Source organism: Oncorhynchus masou, chromosome 12 (assembly GCF_036934945.1).
Source record: "Oncorhynchus masou masou isolate Uvic2021 chromosome 12, UVic_Omas_1.1, whole genome shotgun sequence".
In the NCBI taxonomy this organism is placed as follows: Eukaryota; Metazoa; Chordata; class Actinopteri; order Salmoniformes; family Salmonidae; genus Oncorhynchus; species Oncorhynchus masou.
In genome coordinates, this window is record NC_088223.1 from 41,611,838 (window position 1) to 41,625,717 (window position 13,880).

At 41.3% G+C, this 13,880-nt stretch overlaps 1 protein-coding gene across 5 annotated transcripts; it reads left to right on the forward strand.

The window, feature by feature from the left end:
• The first annotated feature begins 3,420 nt into the window (after window positions 1-3,420).
• Window positions 3,421-9,753, forward strand: LOC135550106 (eomesodermin-like). Of its 5 annotated transcripts, none has more exons than XM_064980598.1 (7): window positions 3,421-3,487; window positions 5,331-5,961; window positions 6,361-6,515; window positions 7,301-7,422; window positions 7,663-7,821; window positions 8,466-8,527; window positions 8,672-9,753. In XM_064980598.1, the coding sequence occupies exons 2-7, from the start codon at window positions 5,444-5,446 to the stop codon at window positions 9,420-9,422; spliced, it is 1,767 nt and encodes a 588-aa protein (XP_064836670.1). In that variant the 5' UTR covers window positions 3,421-3,487; window positions 5,331-5,443; the 3' UTR covers window positions 9,423-9,753. The 5 variants fall into 5 exon arrangements, with proteins under 5 accessions (XP_064836670.1, XP_064836671.1, XP_064836669.1 ...); XM_064980599.1 differs by having other exon boundaries at window positions 3,436-3,496; window positions 5,649-5,961; XM_064980597.1 differs by having other exon boundaries at window positions 3,437-3,496.
• The last annotated feature ends 4,127 nt before the right edge of the window (window positions 9,754-13,880 follow it).

Genomic DNA, 13,880 nt, shown 5'->3' on the forward strand with positions numbered 1-13,880 from the left:
TCACATTCCCAGTGGTTCCCAGAAGTTTACATACGCTCAATTAGTATTTGGTAGCATTGCCTTTAAATTGTTTAACTTGCGTCAAATGTTCCGGGTAGCCTTCCACAAGCTTCCCACAATAGGTTGGGTGAATTGTGGCCCATTCCACTTGACAGATCTGGTGTAACTGAGCCAGGTTTGTAGGCCTCCTTGCTCGCACACGCTTTTTCAATTCTGCCCACAAATTTTCTAAAAGATTGAGGTCAGAGCTTTGTGATGGCCACTCCAATACCTTGACTTTGTTGTCCTTAAGCCATTTCGCCACAACTTTGGAAGTATGCTTGGGGTCATTGTCCATTTGAAAGACCCATTTGCAACCAAGCTTTAACTTCCTGACTGATGTGTTGAGATGTTGCTTCAATATATCCACATAATGTTCCATCTCATGATGCAATCTATTTTGTGAAGTGCTCCAGCCCCTCCTGCAGAAAAGCACCCCCACAACATGATGCTGCCACCCCTATGTTTCACGGTTGGGATGGTGTTCTTCGGCTTGCAAGCCTCCCCTTTTTCCTCCAAACATAACGATGGTCACTATGGCCAAACAGTTCCATTTATGTTTCATCAGACCAGAGGACATTTCTCCAAAAAGTACGATATTGGTCCCAATGTGCAGTTGCAAACCATAGTCTGGCTTTTTTATGGCGGTTTTGGAGCAGTGGCATCTTTTTTGCTGAGCGTCCTTTCAGGTTATGTCGATATAGGACTTGTTTTACTGTGGGTATAGATACTTTTGGAACTGCTTCCTCTAGCATCTTCACAAGGTCCTTTGCTGTTGTTCTGGGATTGATTTTCCCTTTTCGCACCAAAGTACGTTCATCTATAGGAGACAGAACGCGTCTCCTTCCTGAGCGGTATGGTGGCTGAGTGGTCCCATGGTGTTTATACTTGCGTACTATTGTTTGTACAGATGAATTTGGTAGCAAGGACCTTTGTCATTTTCTTTACGATTTGCAGTCCGTAAATGTCGGAAAACATCAACTTGTAGATAGGTCATGTAACTGTTTGTTACATGCAATATGCTTTGTTAACTTCACCGGACAGACGTTGCTCTCTGGTTTTGTGATGAAACAAACGTGTGTTGAATTCATTCTGCCACTGTGTGACTGTTGTCTTCTTGCTGTCTCTGGCTTATATAGAGCCCCACAGTGGAGGTGTCATAATACCCATAAACCCAAGCGGTCAAACAGGGAAATGGTTGCAATTGTTTTTCCACTATTCCTTTTCCCATAGGGAACCACTTGAAGTAAGGGCTATGTTTTGTCTATCCTTACCCTGACATGACGTTTCGATAACCATGTAAATCTTTCTCAGACCAGTTGACTTTTATCAATATATCGGTCTCTATTTACTCAGATTCAAAAATGCTAATTAGTATCAAAGTAGACATGTAAGACTACAAATCTCTGCAAGCTTTGCTCTTCATCTCTAGCTGACACCTATGCTAACAGGTATTGTTTCAATTTAAAATTTGCAAAAGACAGTGCACAGAATTGTCCATTTAAAGCAATATAGCCAATTTATTCATTACTACATTTAGCTAACATTAGATAGTTAATCCAGAGATCCCTACCTTTGCCTTGGTTCGGCAGTCTCATCCAGATGATCATGGCATTTTCTAGTTCTTTATGATATGCTAATTTGCTGCAAATGTGATTATCATTTTTTTTCTTAAAATGTCACACCCGGGTAAACCTGCACGAAACACAGGCCTTATTTTAAGTGTTTCTATAATCCTCTATGGGAAAAATGTATGATTGGAACCATTTCCCTGTTTGACCTCTGGGCACGGAAGTCAGTTCAATCTTTTGATGTCCATTTGATTGAGTTGTCAACCAAAGTGAATTCAACAAAACATTTCACCATTTCATTGGATTTAGGTTAAAAGTTGGGAGAAAAAAATATGAAATGCCCTTATGTTGATTACTTTTTGCAAATCCATTTAGTTTTCCATGTTGAATCAACGTCAATCACGTTGATTTTGGGGGTTGAAATGACTTGGAAACAACGTTGATTCAACCAGTTTTTGCCCAGTGGGCAGGTGGCATATGAACTAAATTATTAAAGAGCAAACAACGCAATTACCACAACACATAGGTTGTAATATGTTTTTTTTCTTCCTGGTTTCCCCCGTGCTGCTAGTGCATTGCAGTAAATGTCTGAAAGGAGACATAAGCATTGGGTAAATGGTATTGTCCAATTTCAGCATTGGAATTATAGTAGCCTGATGTTATTTCTGTTTGCTCTGCACAGTCACTAAAGAACGCTGTCCCAGATAGTCCCACCGTGAAACAAGGCGGCTGCTGCTCAACACTAGGTTAATACTCACATCTCTACAATACTTCACAGTGAGCAGTGAACATAAATGAGTAGCTTGTATGCCAAAACCTTTTTTTCTGGGGATGTTAGTTTTAGTTTAGGGGATACATTTCATACCAGATATCTTATTCCTATCCCTTTTATGTGTGTTTGTTTGTGCAATAGCCTACTATTAACCTATTTAAACCAATTCGTTTCTAAAATAAATTAAACATAAACAACAGTATGTTATCTTTAGCAGACCGCCAAATAAAAATGACACATTTAAAAGCTACGTTTGCGTCACCTTTTGAATGTGCAATAGTGGCCAATGGGCTTTATGGGTGTCAACGCGAAGTGGCAGTGTAGTGTTTTTCTTCGTGGGGCACGCAGGCTTCCACTGCCAAGCCTCTATACATGTACTCTTCGTATTCCTAATACGGAATTTAGATAACGCTGTGGCTCTTTCCCGAGCTGTCTCTTCCTTATACATCACCGGTTACCTCAGACGGAAAAATAATTGGCCGTTTTCCTTTTCTTGGAGAAGAGCAACCCTGTGGGATTTGTATCCGCATATCCCTTTCATATAGCATAACCGTTTGATTACGAGGACACGATCAGATGTTACATTAAATTAAAATGTTTATTTTTAAATCTAAGAGTTATGATTATATTACAATTAAAATAAAATACAAAAAAAATCTATCAACATCAGTTTATTTAAATATATGTTTAGGCTATTTGATTACATCTAGGCTAATCATCTTGCTATCCCATTCAATTAAACCCTTCCCAAAAGTAGGCCTTGCCTAGGCTACATATTATTTGCATGATTGAGAGCCATGATTGTTTAGACTATTTTCCCTTTAATTATAGGTTATTCAATTGTTCTCAATTGATGGTCATTTATGAATATATGTTTCATGAGTAGCCTTTTTGTGAGATTAATAAACTAATCTCAAAAATTGATTATTTATTTGAATTGTGTAAACCACAGACCTTACAGGTAACACTTTTTTCATCGTTTCCTGTAAACAGGCTCACAGTCACTTCACATAATTGGTGCTGCAAACAAATGTGTCACTTCAGAAAGAACAGATGAGGACTGGAAGACAGATGAGGACTGGCTGCTGTCGCGTGCGTTAATGATGTAAATAAAGTAAAGTAATTTTATTATTTCACATCATTTTAACTTATTTGAATTTCAACATGCACACTTTCCGAGTATTCGAAGATAGATTTTTCAATGGGAGGCATTTCCATTTGACATACAAAAAAAGAGTTCTCAACAGAGAAAACAACAAATAATTAGTTGATATGCACCGGGAGCCTAAACGTGACGTTTAGCGCACGTGCGGACTGATTAGACGCTGCTAGGAATTGTTTGTGGGAAAATCGACTTTCTAATTAACTGCATGAGGTTTGTTGTTGTAACTTGGAAAGGGTACGAATTCGCACATACAATATAGCCCCGAGGAATGCGTAAAGTAATAAAATAATCCGAAATAGTTTCAATCCAAGGTTATTTTTTTTTACAAGAGTAAAATGTTAATTGTGTAGATATTCCAAGAAAACCAATGGCCTAAACCTCATGTCTCCATCACAATCCGATCAAACGTTATTGGAGTGTTTACCCTTGTAGGATGGCCAGAATTCGGGTGACTAATGGAGACGAGAAGAAAAAAAGTGGTCAAAAATCTGGAAAAATTGCATCGTGTCAGAGCCTTAATTCTTGCACAGAATCTAGCCTATTGGCAACTTGACAGGCTCATTTTCCCATTTAACCCATCTTCTCGAATCCGCAGTATAGAGGTAAGATGGACATCGTGTTTGAGACATGACGTAGTATTTTCATATTTTAGTATACGCTTTATTAATTCGACATTCCTGTTTTTTCGAAGAATTATTTTTTTTAAACAAGCCTAGGCCCATCTCTGAAATCTCAACTGAGTACTTACTGAGCATAGCTTTCGATTTCCAAAATATTTTACACGTAATTACATTTGTTAATTTTGCGACAACTTTGTGAAGTAATTTTTTCCAGTTGTTACGAGAAACGCGCACCGCTATGTCAACAGAGCTTGGTGCTTGTTATCGGATGCATTATATTAGATCCGACCTTTTGGGCAGACCGCTAATGATATGTTAGAGACCGTAGCGAACGATTCAGAACATGAATAATCATGTCTTCATACTATATAACAAAATGAAGTTCAACTTCATAACCAAAGTGCGTTTTCACCCACTCTGGTCAGTGGGTGAACACCTTGTGTGTGTATCTCCCAATTACTTTGATATGTTTCGGGAAGAAACTGATTTCTAGTGCTTCGGGCATATTTTAATCAAAGTGTAAAATGTTCGGTTAAAGTCGTTGCATACAGACTAATTACTTGTATCCATAATATTCCCTAACATTGCGCATAACTAACAATTTAGCGAATTCGATGTCATGGGCCTGTAGAATAGCCTAAATCATTATATCTAAAAGGTGATTTCGTTATAGGCTACCCAAAGTCAGTGCAAATGTACAATGGATTTAAAATGGTTAGCCTATGTCAATTATGGTAGCCTATGTCTAATTGAATTAAATCAGTGAGTTGAACCAATGGGCATGGGAAGGGCTGTAGCCTATTCCATGGATCCCCAAAAGCTCCTCCCCTGATGCTTGCCGTGAGTTGAGTGTGTGAATAAGGCGATCATATAAGAGCCCTTGAACAATTCGTGAGCAGATCATAATCGTATAGTAAGCGTAAATTCGTAGGTGCAACTGAGAAGGTCAGCATTAGTTAGCAGAGGAGTGGCGAGCCGGACACAGAGGACTCATACCAGGGCGCAGTGGTGTAGCGTCTTGATGGTTGTAATTGTAGCCAATTTTTGGATCCTTTAAATTTTTGTAGTGTGTGCTATTTCAAAAATAATGCAGCTGGAGAATATTCTTCCCAGCGCATCAACCATCAACTTACCCAATACTTTTTATAACCTCTCGTCGTCAGATAGTGCAAATAATAGCCCGGGGCCATCGCAGATCGAATATCAAGAAGTTGACCGGACGGAATCCGAACCAAGTAACGGTCCCAATAAATATTTGAGCGGAGCGGGGAACGCCATGATGGGTGAGGGAGAGGGCAATGCCTTCACAGGGACTAAAGCTGCCCCAGACGGAAGAAAGGGCTCACCGGTCCTCGGTGAAGATGACCAGTCCACTGGCAGGCGGTACCACATAGATGAACTTGGCTCTGACAGATACTTTATCTCGTCCTCACAGACGAGCTCCGATGTGGCAAATCAGTGTTCCCTCTTTCCATACGCAGGACAAACTGGGACAATGTACAGCGGGTCAAATGGATCCAGGTATTCCTCCCTTCATTACGGATCGGTCCTGCCACCGGCAGGCTTTTCATCCTCCGTGTGCCCTAGCCGGAGTCAGTTTGGCAGTAGCTACCAGTTCGGCCAGGGTCCAGGTTGCCTGTACCCCTCCTATCCGGGAACGGGTTCAGGTATTGGTTCCATGGCTCTCCCAGGGTCCACACCGGGAACGAGGGCTCAAGTTTATCTCTGCAATCGGCCCCTGTGGCTCAAGTTTCACCGATTCCAGACGGAGATGATCATCACGAAACAGGGCAGGTGAGCAGAGACGTTGGAGACAAGTTGATGGAATGTCATGTTTGATGATGGCTACCTTACTAAATATCCGCCCATCTGATGTTCCAAAAGTCGTTTTATATTTTGGTGTCATATTTGCATATTTTGACATGTTATTCACACCATTTTTATGAATAGCCATACATTTGACTTGTACATATATTTGTGTATTTGTAAATTATTATGTAGTCTATACAAACGTTTAATACGTTTTTTTTTCATGCAGGAATAGCCTAAGCGAGGAAAAGTGTCAAATATTGATTAGTTCATGCCATGACCTAACCTTACGAATTCTCTTGAATGCAACGACTCCCTCTGATCATTTTCGTTTGAGTAAACACTTGAAATTGCATAATTATGACAATATGTATTTTCTTTCAGGCGGATGTTTCCATTTCTCAGTTTCAACATCACTGGACTTAACTTGACCGCGCATTACAACGTATTTGTTGAGGTCGTGTTGGCCGATCCAAATCACTGGCGATTTCAAGGAGGAAAGTGGGTTACTTGTGGGAAAGCAGACAACAACATGCAAGGTGAGACTAATATTAAATGCACATGTAATGTAAGCTCCCTATTTAGAGGGATATTTTCAAAATAAGTTCTCTATAGGCCTACAGAAGCTGCACATTTCAATTAGCGGAAATGAAATTACATTTCGATGAAGCATAGCTTGTCAATTAGGAACGTTTCGTTAGATGTCAATACACATTTCCCTAACATTTACACCCAATTAACTGTTCATTTATACTGTGCTGCTGGTCGTTTCCAACCACACCATCACTTTACCTATACATGTTTTTTGTTGGTTGATTATCCCCATTTTAAAAGAAAAAACAACCATTCAAACATTGTTAGCTGGTAACATTGGTCTATAATGTTCTTGACCCCTTTCCAGTTTTCCTAGAAAACGGATTAAATTATTATTAATTATTAGTCATCTTTTTTTTCTCTCCATATGGTGTAAAATGGCTTACCAATGAAGGTTTAATAACATGAAAATAGTGAACTTCAATCTTCCATTTTCTCCCAAAATGTTTTTACCTGTGCAACTTAACCATATCTACATATTAGCCTAATGGCTCCAGTTTCACATCTGATTGCTTTTGAAAATTGAAATCCTGAGCATGTGATTCCATAATAGTAAATTAGCAAATTGCTGGTCTTTTTGGAAATGTATAGAGTTTGACACATGTAACAGAAGTTCAAATTAAGAAATGGGAAAACATCACTGTTAATCCTTATATTTTTGTTTTGCACTTGCGCTGCATTGTACTTTAATATTTTTATGTTTTATGTCCCACAATTTATTAAATCACAGGTAACAAGATGTATGTTCACCCTGAATCCCCAAACACTGGCGCTCACTGGATGAGGCAAGAGATCTCCTTTGGCAAACTGAAGCTGACCAACAACAAGGGGGCAAATAATAATAACACACAGGTGAGGCCTACACTGCAATTTATTAATTTTGACTCAAATGTCTTTGGCTGGTTTTAAAAAAGCGGTCTATGGTGTTCTACATCACAAATCAGTCCAAAACCATATTTTTGTATTTTGACAGTGCTATTGGCAAAAATCTCCAAAGTAATTGGTGACGTGACAAATAACTGACCACATTAACTGTTTTGGAAGCATGAAAAACCCAAGCACTAACTTTGAATTCACACCTTTTTTTTGGAGATGATTGTCCTGCAGTCTCTGCACAAATACCAGCCTCGGCTGCACATCGTGGAGGTCACCGAAGAGGGAGTGGAGGACATAGGCAGTGATGCCAAGACACAGACATTTACTTTCCCAGAGAACCAGTTCATTGCAGTCACTGCCTACCAGAACACAGATGTAAGATACCCACTACTATCAATCTAAATAAATCTTGCGATTTTTCTTAAGTTTCTGCACTGAGTACACAAAACATTAAGAACACCTGCCATAGACTGACCAGGTGAAAGCTATGATCCCTTGTTGATGTCACTTGTTAAATCCAATTCAATCAGTGTAGATTAAGGGAAGGAGATGGGTTAAATGGGTTAAATAATTATTTAAGTCTTGAGACACAATGGAGACAGGGATTGTGTATGTGTGCCATTCAGAGGGTGAATGGGCAAGACAAAATATTTAAGTGCCTTTTAACAGGGTATGGTAGTAGGAGCCAGGCACACCGGTTTGTGTCAAGAACTGCAACGCTGCTGGGTTTTTCACAAGTTTCCCATGTGTATCAGTAATTGTCCAGCACCCAAAGGACATCCAACTTAACTGTGGGAAGCATTGGGGTCAACAGGGGCCAGCATCCCTGTGGACTGCTTTCAACACTGTAGAGTTTATATCCCCAAGGAATTGAGGACGTTCTGAGGGAAAGGGGTGGCGCTAACTCAACATTAAGGTGTTCCTAGTGTTTGGTATACTCTGTGAATATTGACTGTCTATAAAATGGGTATTTGTCAACACTTCTGACCATGGCTTGAACATCGATCTCTCCTTTCCAGATCACACAGCTTAAAATCGACCACAACCCCTTTGCTAAAGGCTTCAGAGACAACTATGACTCGTAAGTGACAATGACTTCCTTTTTTGCATGTGGTATTGGGGCCATTTTTTTCCCCCTGCTCTGCTAACCTTTAGTCTCAAGTGTGAACTTGTTTTTCTTTTGCCAACGACTCATCCTTGGACCTTTCTTGTCTCTCTTCCACAGGATGTACACAGCCCCAGAGGGTGACAGGCTGACCCCATCCCCGACAGCCTCCCCTCGCTCTCACCAGATTGTGCCGGGTGCCCGCTATGCCATGCAACCCTTCTTCCAGGACCAGTTTGTCAACAACCTGCCACAGAACCGCTTCTACACTGGGGAGCGGGCCGTGCCCCAGACAAACAGTCTCCTCTCCCCCCAGGCTGAGGATGCCGGGGCCAGCTCGGCTCAGCGCTGGTTCGTCACCCCGGTCCAGCAGTCGGGCTCCAACAAGCTTGACCTATCCTACGACCAGGACTACTCAGCCAGCAGTCTGCTGTCCTACGGCATCAAGCCCCTGCCCCTCCAGACCTCCCACGCCCTTAGCTACTACCCCGACTCGGCATTCGCTTCAATGGCGGCCGGCTGGGGCACCAGAAGCACTTACCAGAGGAAGATGACCACAGGCCTGCCCTGGTCCCCTCGGCCCAGCCCCCCAGCCTTCACAGACGACCAACTGGCTGCTAGCAAAGACAAGCTGCCCGAGGAGAGCACCGCAGCCTCCACTTGGGTGGAGACGTCCCACTCGCTGAAATCTGTGGACTCTACCGATTCGGGTGTGTACTCCATGGTCTGCAAGAGACGCCGGATGTCACCTGGTGGATCGAGCACAGAGAACTCCCCCACCATCAAGTGTGAGAACTTGACCACAACGGAAGAGTACAACAAAGACAACCCCAAAGGCATGGGCTACTATGCCTTTTACACGAGCCCCTAAAGACTATTTATTAAAATCGTATTCTTTTGTTTTAAATTGAGTGCCCACTTTTTTTTTTTTTTTAAATACCCTTTTCTCTAAAGGTGCCAAAGCTTTGTGCTCCCAAGCAAGCTGCACAGATTACTTACACTCCCCGAACACACATGCATTGTGACAAATGTTTTTAAAGCATGTCCCCAGTTGATTTAATTTTTTACTAATGTGATTTTATTTAAGGTCATTTTGTTGTACAGTATTTGTGCACTTTAGTATGTGATGTATCTTGTACAAAACTGTCTTCATGAGGTGTTATGAAATGGGTAATAAAAACAAGCTTTTCATAAACAATGTCCCACTTTGCGAATTGTCTCGTTTATTGTCAATAATATAAATTTACTTAAGGATGACTCCGTGAAATTACATTGCCAATTGCAGCTACTGATGGGAGATACAAGTCCTTGCCCTCGTACAGCCACACATAGCATATGCGCATGTGCACGGAATCACTTCACGCTGGCCACAGCGTGGTAGCCAGGGTTCCAAAACAGGCGCGAAATTGAGCCTCACTCTGGAACATTCTTAATCGTTGCGCAAATCAAATCAACGTTTACAGTTTAGCATGTTAGAGTGCAGCGAAATGCTTATGTTACGATCTCCTAACAACCGTACAAAAAAAAAGTTATCAAGAAATGTCAGAACTAATCCAATTTAATAACCCAAACGCAATCTGGATGAATTTACACAATATTGCCTAAGAGTGATCTGTACAGCAGTAGATAGTGAGCGAAGTCAATAATCCAGTATATAAATGTTGTATGCAACTAAAATGCAATGTACAGCATTAGAATTAGCTATGTCAAGAATACAATATTTAAACCTCATGGTAAAATAGCAGGAAATTCGCTTCTGAACGAGTCCAGAATATATGTATGTGAACCTCACGGTAAAATAGAATTAGCAGAAAATTAGCTTCTGAACGAGTCCAGAATATATATATATATGTGTGTATAGCAATAGTTAAGAGTGATCAATGACTAGAATACATAGTAAGTGGGTAAAATGGCGTCAGCATTATTAAAATGTTCAATTACTATGTACATAGGTCAGCATTCTAAGGTGCAGGGTAGAGTAATGGGTGGTAGCTGGCTAGTGACAGTGTCTGAGGTTCAGGGCAGGGTACTGGGCGGAGGCTGGCTAGTGGTGACTGTTTAACAGTCTGATGGCCTGGAGATAGCTGTTTTTCAGTCTCTCGGTCCCAGCTTTGATGCACTTGTACTGTCTCCGCCTTCTGGATGGTAGTGGGGTTAACAGGCCGTGGCTCACGGAATTTACTCAGCCTATTGAAGAGGCACGGTTGCACTGGTCGGTGTGAAGGGAGCGTTTCAAATCCTCAGTGATGTGCACGCAGAGGGGTTGAAGCTTTTGACCCTCCTCTGCAGCTACATCGGGGTGGATGGGGGCGTGTTCTCTCTGCCATCTCATGTTGTCCAAGATCCGCTTCTTCGTTTTGTTTCCATTGAGGGAGAGGTTATTTTCCTGGCACCGATCTCTGCCTCTCACCTCCTCCCTGTAGGCTGTCTCATCGTTGTTGGTCATCAGGCCTACCACTGTGGTGTCATCAGTAAACTTGATTGAGTTGGAGATGTGTGTGGTCACGCAGTCATGGGTGAACAGGAAGTACAGCAGAGAGCTGAGCGTGCACCCCCTGTGTGGCCGCTATGTTGAGGATCAGAGTGGAGGACGTCTTGTTGCCTACCTTCACCACCTGGTTGGCCTTGGCCTGTCAAGAAGTCTAGCACCCAGTTGCACAGGGAGCAATCTGAGCTTAGTGATGAGCTAGGAGGGCACTATGGCATTGAAGGCTGAGCTGTAGTCAATGAACAGCCTTCTTACATAGGTATTCCTCTTATCCGGGTGGGATAAGGCAGTGTGCAGTATATTGGCGATTGCGTGGGACGGGTAAATTGTGTCGGGTAAATTGGAGGTGATATGATCCTTAACTAGATTCTCAAAGCAGTTCATGATAACATAAGTGAATGCTTCGGGGCTATAGTAATTTCGGTCAGTTACCTTCGCTTTCTTGTATATAGGAATAATACTTTTGAAGCATGAGGGGACAACAGAGAGGGAGAGATTGAATGTCTGTAAATACTACAAAATGTACCCGCTATTCTGTTTAATTTCTGCACCTAGCCTACGTATTATCGATGAGTCTACCTTTCATTTAACAGTTATAGGCCTCGTTTTTTGGAAATGTCCAACATAATAAATGATTTGGGATTATGGTATGGTTGACCCAACCACAAACAATTAAGTGTAACTTTAGTTAGCTACAGTATGATTATCATGAGGCTACTCACCATTTTCATTGTGATCACGAACGCGCACGAGCGTGTGCAGGACAGAAAGTATTTGTAGATGAGGATTCCCCCCCGTATGTTGATGACACATCTTTTTGATTATCACCCCTGATCATCTTGGACAACCAAATATTTTTGTTTAATTCTTACCTTTCGCAATAACTCCGAAGCATTCATTTGACATGCTTGGAGATATAGCTGTCGTTTTTTTGCGCACGAGCGCGTTGGTCTGAGATGCATTTATAATTTGTTAAAATTGACGTAATTTGCCTTATTTTTTATTTTAATTTTCAAAATGTGAAAAAATACAACATTCAGGTTTTTGTGATGGACTTAATGCAGCCTGTTGGAGCTAACGCCATTTAGACAAAATACGACTGTAGTCATTCATCTACAAAGACCACAACCATATCCATATTATAGATAATAATTACCTGATCATTATTGTTATTAATATTAGCCGGTTATTATTATAATGTATGAGTTCATTTATGACATGATGTGTGGTGGATGGTGTAAGGCCTGGGTGTCAGCATCGCGAAAGTCCACCACCAGCACCGCGAAACTGTATAATAGACTGTGCACTTCCGTTAAGAAGTAATTACAGGATATTGTTAGGCCTTACACCATCCACCATTTGCTAGATCATTTATGCATATAACTGAACTCAGTTACCCCCCACCCCCTGTCCCTCTCTTGACTATGGAGAGAGAAAATGTAAGTTTTCATTTCTGTCAATTCTACACATTTTGCAATGGGGGAGAAGGGAACATTTTTCAGTTTGAACCAAAACTTTCTGCAATTCCACAAAGCTGGCCGTGACCTCAAGGAGGCCCCCGTAGATTTTGTTAGTCACTCTTATGCAAATGTCATATTGTCATAATTTTCATGAGTCATGGCAAAATGGGTAGAATTGCAGGAAATTTGCTGTAAAACCTTCCTGATCATGCAAAACTATATATTAATTCACCATTAAACTGTTGTAAACCAGTATAAATAATGGATAATACAGTGCCTTCAGAAAGTATCCAGACCCCTTGACTATTTACACATTTTGTTACTTTACAGACTTATTCTAAAATGGATTGGAAAAAAACTTCAGCAATCTACACACAATACCCCCTAATGATTAAGTGAAAACAGTTTTTTAGAAATGTTAGCAGATTTAAAAAAGAGAAATACCTCACTCTGACAGAGCTCTAGAGTTCCTCTGTGGAGATAGGAGAACCTTCCAGAAGGACAACCATCTCTGCAGCACTCCACCAATCAGGCCTTTATGGTAGAGTGACCAGACAGAAGCCACTCCTCAGTAAAAGGCATGTGACAGCCCGATTGGAGTTTGCCAAAAGCAACCTAAAAATTCTCAGACCCTGATAACCAAGATTCTCTGGTCTGATGAAACCAAGATTGAATTCTTTGGCCTGAATGCCAAGCGTCACATCTGGAGGAAACCTGGCACAATCCCTACAGTGAAGCATGGTGGTGGCAGGGACTTGGAGATTAGTCAGGATAGAGGAAAAGAACGGAGCAAAGAACAGAGAGATCCTTGATGAAAAACTTCTCTAGAGAGCTCAGGACCTCAGACTGGGGTGAAGGATCACCTCCCAACAGGACCACGACCCTAAGCACACAGCCAAGACAATGCAGGAGTGGCTTTGGGACAGGTCTCTGAATGTCTTCGAGTGGCCCAGCCAAAGCCCGGACTTGAACCCGATTGATTGAACATCTCTGGAGAGATCTGAAAATAGCTGTTCAGCAATGCTTCCCATCCAACCTGACAGAGCTTGAGAGGATCTGCAATAAAGAATGGGAGAAACTCCCCAAATACAGGTGTGCCAAGTTATACCCAACTCGAGGCTGTAATCGCTGCCAAAGTACTGAGTAAATGGTCTGAATACTTATGTCATGTGATATTTCAGTTTTCTTTTAAACATTTTTGATAAATTAGCAAACCATTCGAAAAAAACAGTTTCAGCTTTGTCATTATGGTGTATTGTGTGTAGAGTAATGAGGGTGAAAAAACAATTCAATCAATTTTAGAATAAGGCTGTAACCTAACAAAATATGGAAAAGTCAATGGGTCTGAATACCTTCCAAAGGCACTGTATATTCCCTTTCA